The sequence below is a fragment of the Lepidochelys kempii genome, chromosome 7, assembly GCF_965140265.1.
Source record: "Lepidochelys kempii isolate rLepKem1 chromosome 7, rLepKem1.hap2, whole genome shotgun sequence".
NCBI classification, from domain to species: Eukaryota; Metazoa; Chordata; order Testudines; family Cheloniidae; genus Lepidochelys; species Lepidochelys kempii.
The window spans coordinates 111,872,891-111,900,343 of record NC_133262.1 but is presented as its reverse complement, the minus strand read 5'-3'; the positions used below and the strand labels follow the sequence as shown (position 1 = coordinate 111,900,343).

General features: G+C 38.1%; 1 protein-coding gene across 1 annotated transcript in view; it reads left to right on the top strand.

Annotated features, from left to right (window-relative positions):
- The first annotated feature begins 1,270 nt into the window (after positions 1-1,270).
- Positions 1,271-27,453, top strand: part of CCDC172 (coiled-coil domain containing 172) — a 45,537-nt gene continuing 19,354 nt past the window's right edge. The window contains exons 1-7 of the mRNA XM_073354789.1: positions 1,271-1,349; positions 2,657-2,742; positions 11,017-11,133; positions 12,199-12,364; positions 13,334-13,435; positions 16,121-16,138; positions 16,667-16,751. Coding sequence (XP_073210890.1) covers positions 1,271-1,349; positions 2,657-2,742; positions 11,017-11,133; positions 12,199-12,364; positions 13,334-13,435; positions 16,121-16,138; positions 16,667-16,751 — 653 coding nt within the window. The remainder of the gene's footprint in view (positions 1,350-2,656; positions 2,743-11,016; positions 11,134-12,198; positions 12,365-13,333; positions 13,436-16,120; positions 16,139-16,666; positions 16,752-27,453) is intronic.

Below are 27,453 nucleotides of genomic sequence, written 5' to 3'. Positions count from 1 at the left end.
AGTCCCACTGAACTCAATGAGACTACTATGTGGACTTAAGCATGTGTGTGTTTAGAGAACTGAGGCCCAAGTCACAGCTACCAAGCTGAACTCTAAAGACTATTTCACTTCCCCCATCCTAATTTCAAGACTTCTTTAACAGAGCCGTAAAAAGGGCTTACTGGGCATTCTCAGATATCGAGAAATGCACTATTGTTGGATTCTGGCTTCCTCTCTTATGAAGAACAGTTCCTTTCCCATAATTTGAGACTCTGGAGCCCCGCCACAAAGAGCAGCTCTTCTAATATGTGACAGGGAACACCATCCTGGCATACAGAAGCTTTCTCACAGTTTGAAACATGAAAGCCCCTGTTGCAACCATAGCAGTAAAGTCTTGAAAACGTCAAAGAATGGTTTTCATTTTATTTTCGCCTTGATCCCAGGATATTGTAGTTCTTTCTCTTGAATTTTTATAAAATAACTTGTTCGCTCACCAGGCTCAGGTAAGAAATAGCTATCTGAATTGCCAAAAGTTTCCCACTTCACTCATAGTTTCCATTTTTCCTTTGGCCTTTGGGTAGGAAGCTTCGCTACTAAAACACTTTCCTAAATTCACCCTTGTGAACTCTTCCCTCTGTTTCACTTTGCACCAATTTTAAAAAAAAATCCTTTCAGTTTTACATAAGATGGGTCAGGTTCATGTTTTCAAGTTTCATCAGAGCCTTATTTTGTTTAACAGTAGTTTGACTATAACATAACGTTTTGCTGAAGTTCTGTTTCATCCCATTAACTTTGAAATGTTGTGCAACCATGACTACCACCCCTCCCTCTATGTGTTAAGATTACCTTCTGCCCCACCCCCAATCTAATCTTTTCCACCAGCAGTTCCCCCGCTAACTCCCCCGCTCTCTCCATCCAATCTCTATTCCCTCTACTGCCCCCCAAAACCACCAGCCTCCCCTATCCAGCCACCTGTACTACTGGGCTCCTCTTTTCCCACCCCTCAACCCAGCTTCCTTCCTCTGCTCTAACCTCAGGCTTCCCCACCTGATGGGCTGGTTCTGCGGCTTCTCCTCGGCTGCACAAACCCCAGTACAGAGGTAGGAACTGAGGTGGTCAGGTGGGGAGGGGGAGTAGGTGTGACGGACTGAGCACAAGGCTGCTGCTAAAGGGGGAGGAGTCAGTCTCCGTGAAGAGCTCCCTACCCCCCTGTGAGGGGCCTCTGAAGTGGTGAATAAGCCTCCCAGGGACAGGGAAATAACCCCAAGTCCTGCCCCGCAAGGAGACAGAAATGAGCCTGGATTCGCTGTTCCAGCAAATCCTCCTCACGGAGCAGCAAGCGGAGGAGAGGCGGCGCCTCATGCACCAAGGTCAGCCACACAGCTGCCATCTCATGCCTGGTGCAGCAATGATGGCCTGTGGTCACATGACTCCCTGGCTCCCATAGAGCCCTGAAGGGCAGTGTGGTGGTTCCCCCATCTCGTGGTGGGGGTGATGGTTTCAAGCAAGGCCAGTAAATCTTGGCTGAGCCTTTCCCCTGGAGTATATAGACTCCTAGATTATAAGGCCAGAAGGGACCTTCAGAGTCTCTAGTCTCACCTGTATAATACAGGCCAGAGTTACCCAGTCACTCCTGTATTGAGCCCAATAACTCGAGTTCCTGCCTCTCTCACCACCTCCTGTTTCAATAGTTATAGTGAACTCCATAGGGCCTCAGGACAGCCCTGTAATAGACACATGTGGGCTTGCTTTGAAAGAGCCTACCTCCCTTCTCCTGTGTTTGAATACAGCAGGGTCAGGCTTGTATCATCCTCACGCACAGCCTTGCCAACAAATAATTTTTTATCACGAGAGTCATGATATTTGTTGTTATTCCTAAAGCCCCAATTCCTGGAATCATGTTATTACAAGCAAATCTCAGTGCTCGCTCGTTTTTTTTGTTGTTGTTGTTTTGTTTTTAAAGAGTACATTTCTACCCTCCTGATGATGGAGGAAAGATTAAAAACAAACCCAAAGGCTCAAAACCAGAAGGCGAATAAAAAGGACCTGCTATTTTTTTTAATCTCATGATTTTTAAGCTGACCTCATAATATTGGTGGGGGCTAAATCATGATTTTGTAAATGCTTGGGTCTGGCAATACTGCAGTCTAGACCTGTAGTTTGAACTCTACAAAATCTGCTTTCAGGAAATGTAATTGCTTGGAGTGCAGTGGGAACTTTAGGAAGTTTGTCCAAGATTCACATAAAACCACCAGCAGATTTAGAAATAGAACCCCTGTATCTTGTCTCCCTGCCTGTTGTTTTAATCAGTAGGTCATGGTGTAGCAGAGTATCAACAAGGTACTTTACTATACAGTAAAACAGGTAACCCTTAATTTAAATCAAATTTCCAAAGATAGCTATCTGAATTATCTATGCAAATGTCATGTTTGTCCACCCTAAAGTAGTAATTAGGCACTCGTTTGTTTGCAACTGAATGTCGATTTCCGCTTCTAGTAACTGATGACAGTGACAGTAGCTATTATAGGAAAACCGATGTGTTTAGAAGTCTAGCAATTATATGTCTCTACTGAAGTCATCTTTCTACACCACTCTATCTTGCAAGCAACAAATTGTTAAAAGAATCTCACTTTCACAAATTGATTTCATGTGTTTAAAGTTTCATTTTGTATTGCAGTTAAATTAGACATAAACAGAAGTCATGAAAAAATTAAGCAAACAACAGAAGAACTGAATGAAGCAAAAATAAAATTAGAAACTAAGGTAGAGTAGTAATACTTATAGTATGTTAATTATTGTTATTGGTAAATGGGCTGTAATTTTAATAAATTGTTCATGAACACTTTGAAGCACTACACTTCACGTAGTGTTAATCTTATCATAGTGTTTGCTTTATGTATGTATTTGTAGGCATTTCTATAGTGCTCATCGCCATAGTATCTGAACACGTCACAAGAGCATCGGCCTGCCATTTTGATCCTAGTCCTATAAGACTCACCATTCAGACTGACCCCTGAGATTGCATGGAGCCCCAGGGGCCTCAGTAGGATTCCAGATGGGCTCAGGGGTCTAATCTGGTTCCTTTTACAAGCTTGGGGTCTTGATGTAGAAGGTAGAACACTCCTTCCTTCTCCTTTATTACCACTCTAAGATACATGGAGTTCGTTCACATACGCGCTTCACTGTCCACTTCCATTCAATGACGGCCGTATCTAGTGTGCACTGAAGTAAATTAAGAGAGTCCCAGAACTGACTTTAGTGAGCTTTGGATCAGGCCTTAAGAGTTTCCACCTCATCCACACATCAGCAATTCTATTTGTGTTACTCACCGTCTAGCATGTACAAAGAGTGCACTTATAGTTTGGCTAGTGCCGTTGTAGACAGAACCACCTTTCTAGCCAGACCAGTTAGTATTCTACCACTCACTCTTTTACATTTTCTAATCCCTTTTTCCATATAGTAGATGTGGAGCCTTGTTTTGAGACATGTACTCCCTCTTTATACTCTCAGTTTTGTCAGTACTAATAATTGTGGGTGAAATTGATGTTCGACACCCACTTGTTTGTGCCTGTAAATAAGGTCTAAATGATGTCACCTGTGCTCTTAAATATCTGCACCTACAAAATTGTAGGTGCATAGTAAGGAGGCAGACAGAGGCTCCTTTTAGAGTCAGGCCTATGCTATCTCTAGTATTCTACCTATAAAATAACAGAAATATGTTAGAGATAAATCTTGCAATCTTCTGGATTGTGCTTTGTGCCCCTTTTGACTTTTACTACCAGACTCCTAATTTTACCAACACTTATTATACTACTAATTCATTTGGTGAGGTGAATTAATGGTTTGGTGGTAATACCTATCTCTTCAAAAATTTAGGCTGTTGTGTGGTTTGCCAGTGCATTTGTTCTACATATGCACTTCAATGCTACTTTGACAGGTGCTATAGAAACCCCTAAAATAGATTAAGGTATGTTAGAGGGGGGAAAAGAATCCACAGAATTGTTTAGAAATATTTACTAGTTACAAATTTAGATCTTGATTCTGCAAACAGTTAAACATATGCATGTCAACAGCCCCATTGACTTCAATGGGACTAATGTGCATAACGGTTTCATAGATCAGAACCCAATATGGATCTACAATAGGAAGTGGTCTTTAATCAATACAAGGTTGGAATGTGTGATATTTGCTAGGTAACCAACCCCCTGTAGTCCTGCTTATAAAATTAATTTATGAGAATCACAATTTTATTTGTAAAAAGAAAAGGAGTACTTGTGGCACCTTAGAGACTAACAAATTTATTTGAGCATAAGCTTTCGTGAGCTACAGCTCACTTCATCGGATGCATTCACTAATTTGTTACTGATTAATTCTGGTTTATAATTGTGGTTTGTATGGTAGGTATCAGAGGACTCAAAAGTAAAACAATTGCTGTACATGACTACTGGAGAAAGGTGAAGATGCAATCCTAATTGATTCCATTGTCTTTTATACTTCAAAAATTAATTATATTCTTACCAATGTGTACAATAGTAGATTTTATTTGCTTGTTTAGTTTGAAATTAATTCATTTATCAAAAGGAGATGATGCAGGCAATAAAGGAAATGCCAAAATGCATTATTTCAATCAAATAATATTTCAATATAAAGATTATACATTGACTAGTGAGATTATTTACATTGTCAATTATTTTTCAACACCTAAAATTTAGCTTATTCTACAAATTCTCAATGTATCTACTGCAATTAATATAATCAAACTACTACTAAGAAATAATATAATACTAAAGTCCTCCTTCAAATAACTGTATGTCATTTCTTCCCTCTCCCCCGGCTGCATCCCAACCCAAGCCTAAATAAGTAGATGAGCCTTAGAGTTCAAAAATGTTTTGACATCTATTTCACAGAGACTGCTTGTGGTCAAGGGAATGCTCATAGGAAATATTAATTTTTTTCTGTTCTGTAAAACCAGGTAGCATGTAATTAGAACTTGATTTATAGCATTTTGCCTTTCATGGCTCAATGATTTCTTTAAAAAAATTTACTGCAAAGTAATAGATTATGAAGGCACTTTGGGGTTGGAGAAACTACAATATGCCTGGTTATATTCAGTAATATAAACAAATGTTGTACCAATAAAATAAAAACCAGCAGGATCTTATTAAAGGGAAAAAGGCAAAATACCACATTTATTGTGAATACAGAAAGAATCATAGTAAGCAGTTAGTTATAGTTATAACATTCCATTCAATCTCAAATTTATTCTCACATTCATTCATACAAACACACACACACACACACACACAGGTTCTGCAAGGTTGTTATCATAGTTACCAGCCTTAGAGTTGCTCATGCCAAGCCACTGGCCAGGTGGCCTGGACATGAGGAGGGAGCAGGGCCTTGTCAGATGCTCATCTGATGCTCCTGGAAGTTGGTTTGCAGAATCAGACCCCAAAGTTCTCACTTTTTAGAGTCTATTTTTATAGGAATTTCTTCCTATGGCAGTCTATGGGAATTGCTTCATCATGCTGTTGCTGAATCAATCAGCAGATAGCACATTCCTGACGGCTCCAAGATGTTATCTTGTTCTTTGGTTCTCCCATTCTTGAGGCTGTTGGGTGGATTCCAGTCTGCCCTCCGGGGGGGTCCTCTGGTTATTTCCACTTGACGCCTTCTTCAGCCGATGGACACTGGATTCTTAGGCTGGCACCTCCCTGATCATTCAGTTATCATCTACACCAAGCATCCATCCACATACATCCTCTATCTCTATTTTAATCACAATGGTTAATACAACAAAAGGGCGGGGAGTCTCTGGGTGCTGTTTCTGTTGTTAGAGTATTGCTTTGAGTCTCTCTCTCTGTGAATTGCTTTGAGAACAGACTCTGTCTTGGAATGTACTAACACAATTAGCAGCTTGCAAGTTTCACACATAGAGGGAGAGAAAGTACCAAAAACCAAGAGACCTCTTAATTAGTAATACCCTGGAATTTAAACTCTGGGGAATCAAACTCATTTGTGATTTTAATACAGAACTTCTTTAATGTGATCCAACATAATCCCCCTTTTGACACTAAGATTTATAATCGTCAGTGTCACTTTCTATGTAGCCTATTCAAGAGAAAGTACTGTGAGGCAATTTGAGTTTGTGATTCCAATTCATGCCACATACATGATCCTAGTGATGCATCTTTACTACAAGGTTCTGGGGCAACAGGCAAGGTGAGGCACACCCACTTTTGAGGAGTCCATTCGGTACAACCTCTAGTGTCCAATAGCTTCCCTCCCTCCCCAGCCCACTGGCTCAAGGTCCAGGGTAGCCAAAAGGATCCCATGTGTAATATGGGGAGTGGGTTAACCTTCAATACCTTTGCCTCCAGGGACTGTTGGTGTGCAATTTTGACAACAATTTCTCCCATTAACAAGTCTGGTTTACAATGCTGGAAACATATTGCATCCATTCATATTGATAAGTGTCAACCAATGATCTCTTTCTTTTTTAACAAATGCATCAAACCCTTAATATTTCCCAATATGACCCAGAACATTTTGTGTTCCAAAGTAGCTAGTGCAAGTATCTGCATTTCAGTGCATCCCATAGTTATGGCTGTGTAGTTTCCTATTTCTAATATTTTTTTTTTCTTATGGATAAGCCATGTGGTAGTATTAAGCCATTACTAAGGATTCCATTGGCCTTTTAGGTTACCCAGACCAATTTGGACCAAGTCTACATTGGCATGTACTTGTTTTTGTATCAGGCTGTCCTGTAGCTGGGACAGAAAGCTTAATTTATTTTTAAGTTCCTGCAGGTCTTCAGTATTTTTTTTTTAAACACACAACAGTGCGAGCAACAACACAAAACACAAGACAAAACATAGAACACAGAACACAATTTCTATTGTGACAGTAGATTCATGGTATTGGGTTGCTTTTCAGCTGGCAGCTTTTCCTGATTTTCTGAAAGACAAAAAGAACATGTTTCTACCCCTTTTGGGGTGGCAGATTATTGCTTAAAATATTTCTTTTACAAATACCCTTGCTGATTGCAGGCAAAACAGAAAAATTGCCCCCATATTTTCCTGTTTTTGTTCTATAGGCAGGCCAGGTTTCAAAGGCTTTTATCTTTTAAGGGTTATGGGGAAATTATCCCACTGTTTAGTCATTAAATCCCTGAGTTTTCCTTCTTATACAGCAGACCAAGTTTATAATGTTTTTCCTGCTGTGTTAAGCTTTAAGTTTTATTTACAGGTAATAACTGAGAAGCATCATTACCATACGACCTTAAAGGATTTTTCCAAAAATCATACACACTATACGTTGTTACAGGGATACTTATTATCATTAAATGTATTAAAATTATCTTGTTATCCCATGCCTTTTATTTAGACAATTTGTTTGCTGACCAGGTATGTCCTTTATCTGCAGCTCCTTTGTGCTGCTAGTTCTTTCCTTCCTTTATCATTTAGGTAATTTGCATTTTCACAGAAACTTCCTGCTTTTGGATTTAAAGCCATCAGCAGCTCAGAGACTCTATCTTAAAAGGGACACAATCAACTTTCACCAGAGTTTTGATTACTTTTAACTTCTGCTTCCAAAACACACCGCAATCTGAAAAAGAAAACCCAACCTATTGTGGCTCCCTTTGGAGCCCTAATAGCATTTTAATTAAGTAGCATGGTATGTTTGCATTTCTTTTGCCCCTTCTACAATATACCCTGCACATGTTCTGGGGCAAATGCACATTCCTTCCATAGTTTAACTTCTATAACATTATCCAGATCCATTTTTACATAAGGTGTCACTATTTCTTTTTTTGCTTACAGAGTTTTCATGTACCTTTATCAAAGTGACAGTCTGATTACTCAGAGCCATTTTAAGACTCAGTGTTTCTAACATTGCTCCTTTTTGTTTTGTGCACGTCACCCCTGCTGTTGCTTCAGAGAGGCACTGTCTTTTTTAATTTTTTTTTTTTTACTACAACTCTCATCTGCTATTTTGTTACAAAAACAAACAAACAAAAAACAAACAAAAAGAATCCAAAATTTTTTTTATATTCTCCTGATTTTGACTGCCCTGCTGCAGCCACAACTTAAAAACATTTTAAATTTTGTAAAGCATTGAGTTACCTTTTAAGGGTTAAATGCCAAATCCCAAAGCCAAACAACACTAATTACCTGTGTCTAGCAAAAAGGTCTGTCAGTTTTGCAACTTTGAATTAAAGAGTCAAATGGATTTTTAGTGGCATTATTTAAAACAAAAACAAAACTAACTGGTCCTTAGAACTTTACATATTTACACACACACAGACAGATACATACACATTTTCTTTTCCTTAACATCCCTTCCACACTGCTCTGTTTTTTACATCTTACATTCCCTTTATACATTTGAGGCAGTTAAGTTCCAATAGAACCCTCTTATGTTCTTTTAGCAAATTTGACTAAATTGTCCAGTCAAATGATTTTAATCAGTTTATTTTTGCCTGGCTAATTTACAGACATTCCTTTGGAAAAGGGCCCATTTTTCTTTCAGAATGGCTGCAAAGAAACCAAGAATGCTCTAACACTTTTCCTTTTTAACATTTTCGGTTAAAAGTTGTTTGGGTGAAATACAAAGTTTAACTGCTTAATTCCCTCCAGCCTCTGCAGAGCTAACTTTTTTTTCTTTTTTTTTTTACTCTCTTTTCTCTTTGTAATTATGCCTGGGGGTGCCGTACATAGGGCCTTCTCCCCCTTTACATAGGGCCTTCTCCACCAAAATGTTGTACCAATAAAATAAAAACCAGCAGGATCTTATTAAAGGGAAAAAGGCAAAATACCACATTTATTGTGAATACAGAAAGAATCATAGTAAGCAGTTAGTTATAGTTATAACATTCCATTCAATCTCAAATTTATTCTCACATTCATTCATACAAACACACACACACACACACACACAGGTTCTGCAAGGTTGTTATCATAGTTACCAGCCTTAGAGTTGCTCATGCCAAGCCACTGGCCAGGTGGCCTGGACATGAGGAGGGAGCAGGGCCTTGTCAGATGCTCATCTGATGCTCCTGGAAGTTGGTTTGCAGAATCAGACCCCAAAGTTCTCACTTTTTAGAGTCTATTTTTATAGGAATTTCTTCCTATGGCAGTCTATGGGAATTGCTTCATCATGCTGTTGCTGAATCAATCAGCAGATAGCACATTCCTGACGGCTCCAAGATGTTATCTTGTTCTTTGGTTCTCCCATTCTTGAGGCTGTTGGGTGGATTCCAGTCTGCCCTCCGGGGGGGTCCTCTGGTTATTTCCACTTGACGCCTTCTTCAGCCGATGGACACTGGATTCTTAGGCTGGCACCTCCCTGATCATTCAGTTATCATCTACACCAAGCATCCATCCACATACATCCTCTATCTCTATTTTAATCACAATGGTTAATACAACAAAAGGGCGGGGAGTCTCTGGGTGCTGTTTCTGTTGTTAGAGTATTGCTTTGAGTCTCTCTCTCTGTGAATTGCTTTGAGAACAGACTCTGTCTTGGAATGTACTAACACAATTAGCAGCTTGCAAGTTTCACACATAGAGGGAGAGAAAGTACCAAAAACCAAGAGACCTCTTAATTAGTAATACCCTGGAATTTAAACTCTGGGGAATCAAACTCATTTGTGATTTTAATACAGAACTTCTTTAATGTGATCCAACACACAGAAGCACAATATTAGTAACTTGCTTTGAATCAGTACGTAACAATAAATTATCCCAAAGCTCTTGATATTGGAGGAACAAGCTCCCTGACACCTTCACTAAAATATGGTTGGTATGTGAGGAGAAAATCTGGCCCATTGTTTTCTTTTCTAAATTCTCCTAATTTTGCCCGAGCTACATTACTGTTGACACTACCACCATTCTCTCTGTTATTCAGGCATATCATCTTGACAGTACCCTTTCTCAACCTGTTTATGTAGACAGTTTCTAAATCTTGTTACTTCTTCTTCCATAATATCTCTAATATTTGGCCTTTTCTTGCCATCCATACCACTGAAACTATCATATAGACTCTCACCATATTTCCTCTTGACTACTGCAATCCCATACTCTGTGGGCTTCCTGACAGCCACTTTGCTCCCTTGTCATCCCCTCTCTTTGAGTCCCTTCATTGGCTCCACTCACCATCACATCAGATACAAGCTTCTGGTGCTTGCCTTTAATATCCTTCAATAACTTAGTTGCTCCCTACTTATCTGCTCCTGTATCTTATCATATTCTGTCCCCCTATGCTTGCTTAGTTTTAAATTTCCAACCATGGTTGTGCTGCAAAATCTGGAAGAATTCTCCTTGAGTGGTATGCACAAATTAGTTGAGCAGCCTACCTCATCAGTTGAAGTACTGTTTAAAAAAATTAAATCCAAAAATACAAATGTGTGCAGAAGGAAGGTTTTTAGTTTATTTGGGGTTTTATAGTAGAACTGTCTTCAGCCCAAAGCTTGGTCCCTTCATTACTCTCCTCTGCCTGATAGTTCTCACAGTCAAACTGGGAAAATTTATGAGACCATTAATCCCTACTTCATCGTCAATAGTAGAAGAGGCACAGGGTAATAGCTAGCATAAATAGCGCTCTATGGCTAACCACAGACATTCAGAGAAGAGCACAATAACTTTGGGGTTTTGTCCCTTTGAAGTTAATCTATGCCTGACTTAATGATATCTGGTTAGATAGAGAAAAACTCACCCCTATGTTAAGCTATTTAAAAGATTGTATGCTCTGTTGAGTCTCTCTCCATTCCAAATGAAAAATTTTCTGGCTAAAAATGAGAGTTAAGGACTCCATTCTCTATATTGGGAACAGCACTGAGTTTAGCCTCTAAAGAGGAGAGACTGCTATGAAGAATTGTGTTTAGATTGCAAGCTAAAGAGAAAAGGAGACCCATTAAGCTTCCATGGTCCAGCAGCTATGCAGACTTTTTTTTCCTGGATAGGGCACTTTATGTGCAAGACCTATCCATCATGTGTACTTATTTTTATCACCAATAATCTTTTCTTCTCTTTGAAGGTTCAACAGCTGTCTGAAAAGCTCTTCTACTTACAACTTTTGAAGAAACGTGAAGACATCTTAGAGAAAAAGAAAGTTGAACTTATGAATCAAAGGAGTATTTTTCTCAAAATCTTTGTATGTTTCCAGTTATACTATTTAGGGGAGTTCAGTTTTACAAAATACTGTATGACTACAGTCAGATTTATATTTTGAAAAAAACTGGACACTAATTAAGTATGAAAATCTGAATGATTAAAATTTGTTTTGGTTCTAACAAATTAGAACACAAAAATTCAGACTCTCACTCCAAACTTTAATCCATGATTTTAGATAATCTACCTCCTGGATTACCTTTAAAAACTTTTCAGTTGTCTTTACAATTTAGTAGTATTACTGCAGTGTCTAGCATATTCCCCTTCTGACATATAGGACAGAATAGGAATACTGTAAATATTATAGTAATGCTACTTAGCAATAAAGGCAAAATTCCTATCCTCTGATGGAACGTGAATTTGATATCAGCTGTATCCAGTTAGATTTGATACATGGGTTATCTCTTCTTGTTTACAAGGGAATTCACTTTTTACTTAAATTAGTATTCAGATAAGAGCTTTGAATGGAATTTAATCTTGTAATTGACTATATGAATGTATTTTTCTATGAGTTAAAGTTTTCCTTGAAAAAGCAAATACTTTAAATTTGGGACCTACTTCTAAAAGGCACTGAGAAACTCCATATTCCAGACTCCCTAACAGAGTCAGCTCTCTTAGGCTATATTTTGGGAGCTTAAATAGTGCAGTGGCCTTGTCCTGGACTTCTGCAAAGGGATGAATTTCACCCTTAATGAGCAATTTAAAGAACCAAAAATAATGGCCATTTTGTGCCATTGATTTTAAGCAGAACTCTCCATTGATTTCAACACATGCTTAAAAATTGATAGCATAATGTGGCCTCTAACACTAATGATACAGCACTATTATTATAGAACACACTCCTTTCATTTTGTCACAAGAGCAAAACAGTAAGATTAATGCAACAGAAGTAATGATGGAGAGCTAGACCATTTTCCTGTTTTTCCAGGTTACAAAATAGAATACATACTGATTTTACATAGTTATAAGGGGACAAAACTGTATTTCACCTCGATTATTTTAACAAGGATTCTATTTTTCTCTATGTATTTTTTTCCCACCTTTTTAGTCAGATACAAAGAGGAAAATGATTGAAGAAGAGGAGAATTTTATTAAGGAAATCACAGATTTTAACAATGAGTATGGACTAACATGTAACAGAGAGCTTTTGATTAGGAAAAAAGTCAAGACTGAAATATGTGATTTAGAAACTAAGGCAAATATTTTGAAAAACGGTATGTCTTATGTTAAACTATTTTATCTTGGATTGCTAGAGAATACAAATGACTAAAACATAACTGAGTAAAGCAATAGTTTTAAACCTATTGCCTTCCTAGCTGGATATTTCTCTTCGGGCTAGATTGTAAGACATGATCTGCCCTGAATAAGGGACAGTGTGTTGGTGTGGCTATATTGCCCAGTACACTCTCTCCCACTCATTTGTGCTATGCAGGGAAGTACAAGCTCTGCGATACCTGCATCTACTCCTGCACAGCTATCCAGGAGGTCATAGCCAACAGAGAAGTATAGGGGGGTGCACGTTGCATTACCATGTTAAATGGACCACATAAATCCTCAATGATTATTGACCACCTAGCTCTGAATCCTACAAGCCCTCCTAAATTCAACGGGAGTTACATGCACAGGTGCCTCATGAGATTGGTCCTTTATAGTTATTGTCTCAAACAGGATCCTATGACCCTTTGAGCTCAAATACAGAATATAAGATCATAGCAGGTAGTCTAACCACGGCATTTCCTGTTCCTCTTCCTTGCTGACTGGGCAATCATTCTTTGTGCTAGCCACAGACCACACGAGTAACAAAGGCAATGGCTACTTGGACCGTTTCAGTTCCTATTTCTCCAGGTGAACCCAACTCACCCATCTGGCGATAAAGTCCAGAGTTCCAGGAACATGAATAGCCAACAGGGGTAAAAAATTTCTCTGCAGACAGTTTGACTTGACAGACTTAATTCATCATGCACCTGTTCCTTGTATTCCCTCTTTGTAGATACATATAATTCTAATAGAGTTGTCCATATGTAATTTCTTGTACACCAGGTTTTATAAGTCTAATTGTATTTTTAGCCTAATGTCCTTTTAGAATATCCAAAGACGGTTACAAGTAATTAAAGAGTATTTAAGATTATACCATCAAGATTAAAACTGTAATACATTTTAACTTAAAATATATTTCTTCTTAGAAATGGAGTCAATGGAACATGAAAATGTTCAGTTAAATGCACTCCAGCTGCAGAAGAATGAATTAAAGCAGGATTTATTTACTCTCCAGAGCAAACTCAAAGGTATTTAATGTGTTTGATAATCACTTATTATGATAATCATTTGTGATTTGACAAACATATTTGACAAATAGTTCCCCTCAGATATTTTTTCAGAAGTATGATTGTCCCAATGACTATTCATTGTCTTAATGAAAGATATGAACTGTTACTTAGAATGACAATGGATAGTCACGGGGACAGGGAAAGAGAGTTAGAATGGATGTATAGCTTAGTATTTAGGGACTCGCCTGTGGGGAGGGACACCCAAGTCCCTTCTCCAGTGATAATTTTTTAAAAGTAGAACACAGCTTCAAGAGAAGAGATTGAAAAAAAACGCATACTAGAATATCCATAGCCCAGTGATAGTAGTGCACTACTCTTCTGAAATGTGGGAGACCCCAACTAAAATCTCTTCTCCACATCAGGCAGTGGGAAGAATTGAACCTAGGTCTCCCACATCCCAGGGGAGTGCCCTTATCACTGGGGTAAAACACATACATTTATAAAAATTTTCAAACTTAGATTCACCAAACAATTTTTTTAAATGTCGTTTTTGGTTTGACCGAAAACTTTTTCTTGAAAACCAAAAAAAGCCATTGTTCATCTAGCTTTAATGATAAGCTGTTTATCCTGCTAATCTTTTCAGATATAATACTGCATTGATTTAGAATGAGGACATGAGATATATATATATTTGTGTGTGTGTAACTTGATTTATGAAAGAACCAACAAAAGGTGACAAAGTAAAAGTTTTTATCCGTGTGCCGGTGGTGCATATCTGAAATAAAATAAAGCAGGAGCATCGGATAACTCAGGATAATCTGGGGTCTGAACCTGCTCTCACGGAAGTCAAAACAGTAGGTGTTACCATTGTCTTCTGTGGAAGCAGGATAGGGGCCATAAAAGACAAATTTGAGGCTTATAAATTTGAACCAGTGGTGTCACTCTCTTCCAGACTATTTTTATCATTTATGGATAGATTGATAGTAATTTAGTTATCTACCCTCTCCCTCATTTCCTTTCGCTTTTTGTCTTTGTTATTCCTTTCTCCAACCTCACCTTCCTTTTCACCTCTTCTCTCTTTATAATACTGAAACAATCTTTCTCCAAAGTACTTTGGTGTTTGAAATACAGCTCTGATCCATGTATACTGTAACACCTCTTGATAGCCTGTCATCTAGATTATTATATACTAGGATCTAGTAATAAAATGGGTTTATTTGTGTGACATTTCAAATAGAGCAGAGTTCAGTGGATCCAACTTTTGTCCCATTTTGTTTAACACTGCAGTCCATTCACCATCATAATTATTTACTGTACTACGGTAGTGCCTAGGAGAGCTAGTTATAGACTAAACGAAAAGAAGTACTAGTGGCACCTTAGAGACTAACCAATTTATTTGAGCATAAGCTTTTGTGAGCTACAGCTCACTTCATCGGATGCATTTAGTGGATGAAGTGAGCTGTAGCTCACGAAAGCTTATGCTCAAATAAATTGGTTAGTCTCTAAGGTGCCACTAGTACTCCTTTTCTTTTTGCGAATACAGACTAACACGGCTGCTACTCTGAAACCAATCATAGACTAGGAGGCCACTGTGGTAAGTGCTGTGCAAACTCAGAACAAAGAGATGATGTCTGTCCCAAAGAACTTACCACATAAGAGTATTTGTATTCTGCCATGGGGAGGTGTGATTGAAGCATATACAGACAGATATGAAATCAAAGCTAGCTTGAGTAACAGCAGCAGCATTGGTGTCTGCACAAGCTACTCCTGCCTGCCAGAACCCTGCATACATCCTCGAGCAGTCACCGACCGTGCGGCTGCAACTTCACTACTACTGTTGCTCAAGCTATCGTTGATGAGTTTTAAGGAGGGTTTTGGAGGAAGATAATGATGTAGATTTCCCCCTCTCAACTGCGAGGAACTGCATGTAATAAGGAATGAAGGGCTTGTTTAAAAATTGTACAAGTTGGTGATGGCATCATGGGGCGACTGGAGGTGGGAGTCAACATCTCAATACCAACTGAGAGATAACTAGGGTGGAGATGGGCTATGAAGGGCCTTGAAAGTTAAGACAGGCACCTTATGTTTCATGTAATAGAGAAGGGGGAGCCAGAGGAGGGAGGCAAAGACAGGAGTGATAGGGTCAAAGTGACGGGACAGAAAAATGATCTTGGCAGCAGCATTTGGAACGGAGACGAGCAGGGCAAGACTACATTTGTCGAGGCCAGAGAAAAATCTGAAAGAATCACCAAGATTTAGTCAGCCTGGACGTGAGGACCTACAAAGAGGGCCAAGTCAAAGATGATGCCCGTGACATAGGTCTGAGTGACAGGCAGGATGGCAATGTTGTCCACAATGATTGAGAAAAGAGGTATTAGGAAGGCTCGGAGGAATGGGCAGGAGATAAGAAGCTGAGTTTTAGACATGTTGATCTTAAGCTGATGACTAGACATCGGTGAGCAGATGTCAGAGAGACAGGCCAAGATTTTAGATTGGACAAAGGGAGATAGGCCTGGAGCCAAAAGATAGATCTGTGAGTCATCAACATAGAGATGGTTGAATTTGTGTTTACAGATGAGATTACTGTGTAGGTGTAGGTGAAATAAGGTGTAGACAGAGAAGAGAAAGTGACCAAGGACAGAGCCCTGTGACACCCCCACTGAAAGTTGAAGGGGTGAGGAAGAGGATCCTCTGAAGGACCAGTTAGAGAGGAGGAGGAAAATCAGGAGAGAAAAAAGTCATGGAAAGAAAAGGAGGACAAGATTTCAAGAAAAAAAAAAAACAGCTGACATGTCAAGGAGGATGAGGATGAAGTACCGGTTCTGAGATTTGGCCAAAATAGTATAATAAAGCCAATCTTTTATTTTTATTAAATCTACAAAGCTTTCGGTATAAAATAGAAATAACCAGAATGTATGTGTATTGTTTACATAATGCATATGTAATAGTAGTTGAACTAGGGAAGAAATGCCATAAATGGTTCTTTCTGAGTTAAAATTTTAATGTACAGATACTATAAGCAACCTGCAGATTTTGCAATTGCTTGAAAGATTACAATTGTATGGTAACTACAACTGTAAAATATTTTAATTTCATGTACTGTGATCTAATATTTTCACCTTCATAGCAGTTTCCACAATAATTAGAATGTGTGAACTTATAAAATGCAGGTTATATGTGAATACAGATGATTAATATATATTAGTAAGGACATTGTTATTTTATTTTTAGATACTAAAGAACAACTACATGAAGCTGAAGACATTACAAAATGTTTAGAAGCAGAAAAAGTCAAAGTTAGTGAAAAGCCTCAGACTGACATTGAATGTTTAAGGTAATGACCATCAGTTGTGTAGTTTAGTTTTCAAACTTAAACTTTGCCTTTACGATTTTGGATCATTCCTGTAACATCATGGTAGCTACACTGGGCCTACTTTTAACTTTTTCTGCATACTATTCCCTTTGAAGTCTGAAAAAATAATTAGTGTGTGTTACAGAACAAATCCTGTTGCCCTTACTTATGACATCCAGTTAAGTCAAAGACTTTGCTCCTCGTTGTCTGGCTATACCAAAAAGAAGGACAGGAGACACTTGATATGGATTTAATCAGGCCACAACTTTATTATTAGATGTCTGGGACTACCCAGCAGATAAAAGTGTACAGTGCAGGCAACCACCTATTTATTCCGTAATTACCCAGGGGGCTTCCACCAGCTCCCCCTCTTTTTCCAGCCAGGTCCCTCAAGCACATCTTTTGCCAGAACCTTACCATAAACGCTCCCTCATAGACAGGTTAAGGTGGGCTATAAGAAAGGGGGGTTGGCTCCCTGCTGTTCCAACCATAGGAGCCCCAAACTCCCTGCCCCGTTCCATTCCTTTAACCAGCACTTCCTTTTTAAGTCCTTTACCAGGCCATTTATCTGCTCACTGGATGCCTTCCCTATCGAGTACCTGCACTGAACATCTGCCCCACACTTACAAAATAAGTTGTGACATATAGCCTACCACCTTTTCTGCTCACCATAATAGGCCTTCCCTGACACCCACTGTGGGGAAGGCGAAAACCCCCCCACTCCACTGAAGCCAATATGATGGTGAGGGAAAAATTCCTTCCCAGCCCCAGTAAAAAGCAGGGACTAGCACAATGCCCACAGCAGGTTCAAACTCCACCTGACCATCTCACGTCAAGGGGAGGGAGGGTGGGTGCTGCCTTACCTGCTGTGCTGTTTCAGCCTACAGAATGGAATGGTGATCCTTGTTCCTCTGCACCAGTTGTGCAGTGGTCTGAGGACACTGGAGTCACAAAAATTTAAATTTGATCTACTTTCCCTGATCACTGCCACCCTCCCCAAGTGCGATTGTCTTCGAATGAAGCTACTGTGGAGTCACGCCTCTGGTGCATAAAAGGTGCATCAGCATCCCCGTATGGCTGGTTCTCTCATGGACTAAGTAAAATGGAGGACCATGTACTCATTTTCTGCTCTATGTGAGTACTTGATCTTCCATCTTACTCACTTTCTGGAAAAAAAAAAAAAAAAAAGGGACTTCCCGGTTCTGGAAATTGACATCTATCTTAGTTTGCCTAAATGTGACATTTACCCTTTTATGCAAATGTAAATTCTGCAATATCTTTCAAGGAGAAACCATGACTTTTCAATACAAAAATATTGAAGACATGTTAATATAATGTTTTCTGAGCTTGATGAAATTGTCCTTGGGCGTAAGAACCCTTTAACAAAGCAAAGAAAGGACTTCTTTGTAGCAGAGCTCATCTGAAGTTTTCTTTTCCCCATAGAAATTTATGATGAAAATGAAGTAACATTTGTCATCATCAAAATCTTCCACGGAAATTTGACTTTTCAGCTGAAAACTGAAAGATTGCAGCTATACTCTTTCAATTAAAAAAGTTTCCAGGAAAATTTTGCTTGTCAAAAACCCAATTTTCTGTTGAAAAACAGTTTTCATAGAAAATCAACCACCAACCCTATTTCCTAACCCTTTCAACCCTTGAGAATTAATTAATTTGGAAAGCTACATACAGGGGCAAAAGACTTTTGTACAACATGTACACACCAGACACAATGTAAATAGTAATAGTATCTGCTGGTCCATAAGGGAATGTGTTAGACTTCATTCTTTTACATTATTAATTCCATGGTGATGCATTAGCTTTTCTGATGTATGGGGTTGTCATCTTCCTTCTAAATAATACACTTCTCAGAGTAATTTAGTGCTGTAACATCACTTAATATTCAACCTAGCATAATTAGTTTTCTTGGAAAATCTGTCTGTGTTGAAAGTCAGGAACCACCAAGAATTAGGATTATGGACTCACTGAAAGACATTGTGCAAATCATTTAACCTGTGCCTCAGTTTCCCCATTTGTAAATAAGGGTAATAAGCAAATGAGGGGTCTTCTGAGGTTCAATCAATGTTTGTAAAGTGTTTGTAAGAACTTTGGATGGAAGGCACTATAGAAGATAAAATATATTAAATAGTCATGAATACTAATCAATGAAGCATCCTAAAGAAATCAAATCAACAAGAAATATGATAAGATTTGCTGATTAATTGATCATAGATTTTTATTTTATGTTGCAATAAGTTTATATTAATTAGCTACTGGCTGCATAGTGTTTAGAAGATATATAAAGTACGACGACTACTAAAATAGTAACCGTTTGCTTTTCTATGACTTAGGAAATCCTTTAAAAAACCTACTACAGTCACATAAAATCTGTTTTAGCATTTCACACTTAAACGCCGCTCTGCGCAAAGTGAGTCCAAAGTTGTTTAAGATAGTTTGGCTTACATCTTCATCTTGGCTCTTTAGCATGTAGTTGCAACAACTTGGACTCATACACGTTTACCAGTGTGTTTCTTACAACCCTGACATATTACAACTTAATTGGGCCAACTGAGCTAAGATAGAAAGGGAATCAAAGATGGTTTAATTTACATTCTATTAATATAAATATGGAGCCATAAGAGAGCAGTGTTGAAAGAAAAGCAACTAACAGGAGGGTGTTAAAGAGTAAATTACTTTAGCTTACGCTATTTTGGATTCACCCACTCACCTCTACATTTGGGCCTCTAAGAGGAAATACGGAAGGAGAAAAAAGAGTGGATGTTATAGCTCAAGTTATGAATTATTGGCTAAGTTGCTAATTATTAAGCTACCTTGATTACTTGCTTTCGATTCTATAGTTGCATGTTAAGAATGACTCTTTCTGGCTCTTCCTTCAAAATAAATAAGCTATTTTAGATTAACAACTCTCAACACTGAATGAAGGAAGCTTAATTTCAATACACCTGACACAAAGCTGACTCAGCAAGAAAATAAATGCACTTCCACATTAGTTGATGGGCTGACTAAAACCTGACATTTTGTTGTCATTGTTCAGTTTAGAAGAAAAATACTAATTAAAAACTTCTTGTCTTGGAAAAAATTTACTACAAAGGATTAGAAAAAGATTAACAAACTAAATGACTATTATATTTCTTAGTTCATTATTGAAATTTAACTTGTATATTCCTTCAAATGTTGATTTAGACAAAATCTGTTAAGTGTCATTCTGACACAGCTGTACTCTTTACAGGAGGTACACTATTTTTTTCCCCAAACACAGGCAGTCAAAAATTTCTGACCATTGATTCTGTATCATTTTCAAATGAAATATTTTATAAAGAGGTCATTGTCTTGATAAAGCCAATCCTACAAATCCTAGGCAGGCATGCCCTTGCACCTGCATGGAACCCTACTGAAGTCAAATGCCCCAAAAGTGTGTTTTTCAGGCATGTGAGTTCAGCCAAGTGAGCTTAACATGACTGAAAAGCTCTGTTAAGATACTAACATTTCTGAAGCAGTGTTATTTGGCTTCAAACTTGCTAGTCCACATCTTAGAGATTTTCAGTAATGTTAAGCTAATGTGATTTAACTAACATGATTGGGGGAAAAAAAAAAAAAAAAAAAAAACTTTTTTGGCCTTCAAGATAGGGCTTGAAAACAGGGTGCTGCCTATGCAGAATCCATTGTAGGAATGGAGCCTTTGTTTCTAAATAGTATTTAGAAACAATATTTAGTATACAAAGGATGATATTTTGACAAGAATCATGGGTAACATACGTAGATTTGCCTACAAAATGAAAGAATCAAAACATTTTTGTTTACCTTTTACAGACAGTGAAACCACACTACTCTGTAAATGGTAAAAATACAGATGTTTTTAGTGCCTCATTAGAAAAGGGAAGAAAAGGAGACACAGACGGCATCAATAAACCTGATATATGTAGCTCCCAGACTGTCCTCTAAGTCTGTTATTGTATCACATACTTAGGCCCAGCTCAAAAATCAATATTAAAAGTAGCTGGCAAAGGAAGAATCTTCATTACAATTAAGTATATATCTTAAAGTATATTACATTTCAGCTGAAAAGTATAGCAAGGTAATTCAAATTACAGTGACTCATCTTGGAGCTCAGCAAAATGCTCTGTAACATGTCGATGGTTTAATAAAATCTCTCCAAAATCCCTCCAATTATCACACACGGTCAGGAAAAAAACCCACTCATTGGTGATTCAGACAGCTGATGGGAGCTGCTGTAGATGAGCAGATGCTCCACAACATGCCTGAGATATAGGAACCAGCCACACGCAATTTAAATAAAAAGCACTGATGTGGTTATAGCAAAATAGTAGCTTCCAACACTTACAGGTTTTCCCAAAAAAGGCTGGAATTTCTCATGCTCAAAGATAAATTTTGGGGAAATTTGTTAAATTTTTGTTAAAATTTCTTTTGGCTTTTTCTGAGATATTAGGAACACTGAAACAAAATAGTGTTCTCCAAATGCAGTATTTTCATGAATCCTCACCCATGGGTATGTGCCTCAAAGGAATGCCTCTGACTCAGAATTCAAAAATCATCAATACACATTGGGGGCAAGAGGCACTCAACTTCCTATTGATTAGATACAAGTACCAGAATTGCCAACAATTGTCTTTTCATTGTGCACCACCGATGGTAGTGGGTCTTTTGCCAGATGCTGCTGCTGCTACAGTCTGTTTACTGTTTATCTCCAATAAATAATATTTTTTCTGAGCCTTCAGAAACTGAAGCATGTATCATGTATGCGTTAAATTAGTTCCATCGTACACCTCAATCACCTCACCTGCACTCTGCCCATCAGTTAACCTCCACAGGAACTACTATGAATATTCAAAACCCTTCAGCAGCTTCTGGTGGACAAACAATTTACAGGCTTCAAGAAATGCCTTGAGTGTTGCTGGAAGATCTAGCTCACTGACTGGCAACACTCTTGGCCTAACATGCCTCAGAGTAAGAATTAACTGAAATTTTCCTGCTGAAGAACAATGTTTTATCAAAAATTAAGTTTTCTGTGGCAAAATATCTTTTGATTAAATATTTCATTTTTTCTATGTGAAATTTCAAAATGAAATTAAACAATTGTTTTTTCTTGAATTGAATTTTAGATTTGTTTAATTTTTTTCAAAATCTAATAATTTTCAGTATTTTCAATGATTGCTTTTCCCATTTTCTCTCCCTTTTTTGCTACTGGAGGCAACAGAATGAACAAGTTTAGGGTTTTGGTTTGCTTTTTTTTTTCTTCCACATTTTTAAAAATGTATTCTTTTTCCATTCTAAACTTTCCAAAATGTCCTCCACTTTGGAAAATTACATGCAGCAAAAGGAAAAATGAAACATTTACTTTGCTACTTAGTAACTTTTTCAAAGTGGATGAAGTTTTGAAGAGTCACAGAGTGGAAAAAGGAAAGTGAATGAGTGTGAGAAGACAAATCTGGACACTATTCCTAGTACTGCACTCAGTGGCAAAAAGAAGAAAAGGAGAAAAGAAAAGAAAATTCAGACATTTTGAAAATTACAAAAAAAAATACAAAAAAATGCTGGTAAAGTGAAAAATTGTTCCATTTGAAAACTTTGCAATCAGAAACAACTTCAAAATTTGAAATGTTGGTAACTGGCTTTCCAGTGAGCCATGCCTCAGCTGGCTTCAAAGATCTTCTCCAGAATTTCAGAGTAACAGCCGTGTTAGTCTGTATTCGCAAAAAGAAAAGGAGTACTTGTGGCAACTTAGAGACTAACCAATTTATTTGAGCATGAGCTTTCGTGAGCTACAGCTCACTTCATCGGATGCATACCGTGGAAACTGCAGCAGACTTTATATACACACAGAGAATATGAAACAATACCTCCTCCCACCCCACTGTCCTGCTGGTAATAGCTTATCTAAAGTGATCATCAGGTTGGGTCATTTCCAGCACAAATCCAGGTTTTCTCACCCTCCACCCCCCCCCCACAAATTCACTCTCCTGCTGGTGATAGCGCATCCAAAGTGATAACTCTTTACACAATGTGCATGATAATCAAGTTGGGCCATTTCCAGCACAAATCCAGGTTCTCTCACCCCCCTCCCAAAAACCACACACACAAACTCACTATCCTGCTGGTAATAGCTCATCCAAAGTGACCACTCTCCCTACAATGTGCATGATAATCAAGGTGGGCCATTTCCAGCACAAATCCAGGTTTTCTCACATCCCCCCCCACCCCCATACACACACAAACTCACTCTCCTGCTGGTAATAGCTCATCCAAACTGACCACTCTCCAAGTTTAAATCCAAGTTAAACCAGAACATCTGGGGGGGGGGGGGTAGGAAAAAACAAGGGGAAATGGCTACCTTGCATAATGACTTAGCCACTCCCAGTCTCTATTTAAGCCTAAATTAATACTAAATTGGATACTATTAATTTAGGCGTATTAATTTAGGCTTAAATAGAGACTGGGAGTGGCTAAGTCATTATGCAAGGTAGCCTATTTCCTCTTGTTTTTTCCTACCCCCCCCCCAGATGTTCTGGTTTAACTTGGATTTAAACTTGGAGAGTGGTCAGTTTGGATGAGCTATTACCAGCAGGAGAGTGAGTTTGTGTGTGTATGGGGGTGGGGGGGGTGTGAGAAAACCTGGATTTGTGCTGGAAATGGCCCACCTTGATTATCATGCACATTGTAGGGAGAGTGGTCACTTTGGATGAGCTATTACCAGCAGGATAGTGAATTTGTGTGTGTGGTTTTTGGGAGGGGGTGAGAGAACCTGGATTTGTGCAGGAAATGGCCCAACTTGATTATCATGCACATTGTGTAAAGAGTTATCACTTTGGATGCGCTATCACCAGCAGGAGAGTGAATTTGTGGGGGGGGGTGGAGGGTGAGAAAACCTGGATTTGTGCTGGAAATGACCCAACCTGATGATCACTTTAGATAAGCTATTACCAGCAGGACAGTGGGGTGGGAGGAGGTATTGTTTCATATTCTCTGTGTGTATATAAAGTCTGCTGCAGTTTCCACGGTATGCATCCGATGAAGTGAGCTGTAGCTCACGAAAGCTCATGCTCAAATAAATTGGTTAGTCTCTAAGGTGCCACAAGTACTCCTTTTCTTTCTTCTCCAGAATGTCATCCCAAATTGTTACCATTCTAGGGTGAATGCTTCACATGCCTGTCAGCTTCCCTGGAGTCTCTCAATGACTCTGATGCAAAATTGGCCTGATGGCCTTTAAGTAGACATCTTCATGACAAAAAGTCTAAAGTGACTGAAAATTGCTACAAACAATTTCAAAATGATTTTCATTCCAAGGGTTTTAAAAGAAAAACTTTAATTTTCTGGAAAAAAAATTACCAAAAAATTTCAAAATGATTTTAAGTTTTTGGTTTTCATTTTAATTTTATTTATCCTCTTTCATTTTTATTTCCCGCCCCCATGTACACACTTTCTCCCCCTTTTCCCATTTTTCCACTGAAAAAAGGGAAAAGCAAAACAAAAGAGGGAAAAGCTAACAAAAATTGTTTTTATAAAAAAGACTGAAAATGTCAAAACAAGAATATTTTGATTTAAAAAACGATATATAACACTCCAATAACTTCCTGGTGTCACTCACAGATCATTACAACTAGTATGTTGCATGCCTCATAGAGTGACCACTATTCTGCTGGATATATCATCAGGTAAAAAAACAAGAGCATGCCTTTGCTCCTACCCCAAAATTACTTACAACTCATGCACAGAAGTCTCTCTCTTTCTCTCCGAAGTGCCTTCTCTGCTTCAAAGCAGCCTCAAAAAAATCAACAGTCTCAATGAATTGGATGCATATTCAAGGCAACAGTTAGAGTAAAACTGAGCTTTTTCAAAGGGGAGTTGCCTTTAAATCATGAGATACCCATTTTAATCACCCATTCTAGGTATCTGCTACCTATAGTTTGCATTTAACTCTCAGATGCCAAATACTCCGCTCCTCTTGTTTCTCAAACATGAAATCCTAACTCAGAGTTAAGTAGAGAGGGGCCTCTAACTGGTACTAATACATTCTTGAGTTCAGGGTTTGCCTCTGTTATATTCTATTTAATTATTTACCATGGTTATTATTATTTAACTTGTTTTACACTTTTACTTTAGAACTGTGTGTTGCCACACATCAAACAGGCTAAAAGGATTTTTAATTAAAAGGTGATTCTGAGAAGGCTGGGGCAGTTTCTAATTGAAACCAGTCCATTATATAAGAGAATTTAGAGGATAAATTATGTCTTTGAAGCTTGAAATTCCATACTATTTAAGAAGCCTGGAAACAGAAACAAAATGCACAGTCAGTTTACATTATTTAATAGTTTGGGGCTTTGTTTACTTACCTAATTAGAAAAGAACTAGTACTGCTTCTTATGCTTCATATTACAGGAAAAGAAACCTCATTACTGAAACCATGAAGGAGCAAATGATGCCTTCTTTCACATAATTCATACAAGAAATATGTCCACTAGAGCTGAACAAATGATTCATATTAATAGTGGATTGCCTAAGGCCTGATTCTGGTGGTTTTGAGAAAATATTTGCAATTAAATTTTATGTTAAATTTTATAAGCAGGAAATATCAATCTCTGGAGTAATATGTGATGCAAAATGGGTTTCTTTAATGAAAATCTGCTCATTGATTTCCGAACACTTTTTTATGGCACTGCCCAGTAAGGCTATTATAGTTAGAATTGTGTCATGGTTTCCATTATGAACCCCAATTTCTGGGGTTTATAATTCAGATATAAAATTTGCTATAGGGTAAATGTTGACATCTAAAGTCTGCTTGGGAGCAATTTTCTTTATGCAAGTAGAAACATAGGAAATTTGGATTGAATTGATTCATCTATGATTTCCTCTGCCTTTCAGCAGGTATAACCATAAATGCTATCAGTCCCCAGATACTTATCCATTTCAGCTTTGAAATCTGAGGTTTGTAGCTTTAACCACTCCCTTCCTTAAAAAGAGACCCCAATAGGAGTTATGAAGGATTATTTAGGTATTGGGAAGAAATGTGCCCCTCAGACAGGCAGTAACTTAACTGAAATTAAACATTTGTTAAATATTGTGTTAGTATGTGACAAACTCTTTCACCTAGCCCAGAGTTTAACCAATGGTATATTAAATTACATTAATAATCTTGATGTATTTATACTGTAATTCTTAAATCTGTGATTGTTTCTATTTGTGCAGTGCCTTAAATACATTGCCTGGGAGCTTTATAAATACTATGAGCCAAATCCTTGGTAGGTGTAATCTGTTATAGCTCCATTAAAGTCAACTACTCAACAAGCCTTGGAGAGGAAAAGCCCATCCCGCAAACTTCTCCTTAATTCATGTCCATGAGTTGGACTATTATCCTGCAATGAGAAAAGTTATGTTGTTTATGGTCAAATTCACCAACATGCCAAAGGCCAGCACAAAGCCAACATGTCATTTAAGACCCAGTTAAGACACTCAAATTACCTGGGATGTAAGTGGTGCTTAGGCCTTCTGCAGGCTCTGTGAACAGCGGTGAATTTCACCCTTGTCTGACCACTGAATATTTATCTTTCAAACACTATTTCCCTCATGTAGTATTTCTTAAAATTTGTCATAGGGTATTCCAGTCATACCTAAATTACATTTTGTAACCATTCTCCAGACATTTTCTAAGAATTTAATATATTTTTAAAGATAACTGGATGGATACTGCTCACATATTCTGTCCTAATTAGTACTTTATATACAATGGAACCAGCACTTAGATTCTCAAGTGACAGGCACGTAACCTATCTAATCTGAGGTAAGGTATTTCTATCTCTTTTGATTTACATCTTGAGTAGCCTTGCTGAAGTCAGTGTGGCTAGTCACTTAGGGTACCTCTACACTGCAACTGGGTGCGAGCCTCCAAACTCGGGTAGACAGCCTTGACCTAGCAGTGTAAACATTGTAGCTTGTGCTCTGAAGCCTAGGGGGACAGGTAAACATGAGAGCCCAACCTGCAGTGTCCACACTGCTATTTTTATTTGCTAGCTCAAGCCCCACTAGTATTAATTTGTCTTCCTGGTGATGGGAGGTTCACTCCTGGCAGTAGTGTATAGACATACTCTTAGGGCCTGATCCAACTCCCATTTACTCCAGTGGGCATTAGATTGGATCCTCAATAAGGTACCACTCAATGTGAGGAAAAGCCTGCAGAATCAGGTGCTCAGTGAGACTGAGTTGGTGATCGCTTTTTGATGATTTTCAGCATAAAATAAAACAACTGAATTGTTTTGTGTAGCGCTTACACAAATTCAGGTGAGTAAAGACGACATACTTGAAGGGGGATAATAGAATTTTATATAAATATTGGCTTATTTGGAAAGTAAGTGGTTAACCTAATAATTCTCTGAATACTCATCTACATTATTGGAGCAAGAATCTTGTGGCCCAACTTTATATTTTATTTTCTTTGTTTTTAAAGAACTGTTGTCATTATGCTGGGGGAGGGGGAAATGTCCTATTATGCCTTGTTCTGGTGAGAAGTACGCCTTACTTCTAAAAGTGACTGAGAATTATGTCAGGATAATATATTTCCATAGATTTGCACATCTAATTTGACAGTGAAAAGATTGGTATGAAGGTCCTTCTGATCTGATTACTAAAATGAGAAAGCTAAATCTACTTCCAGGTT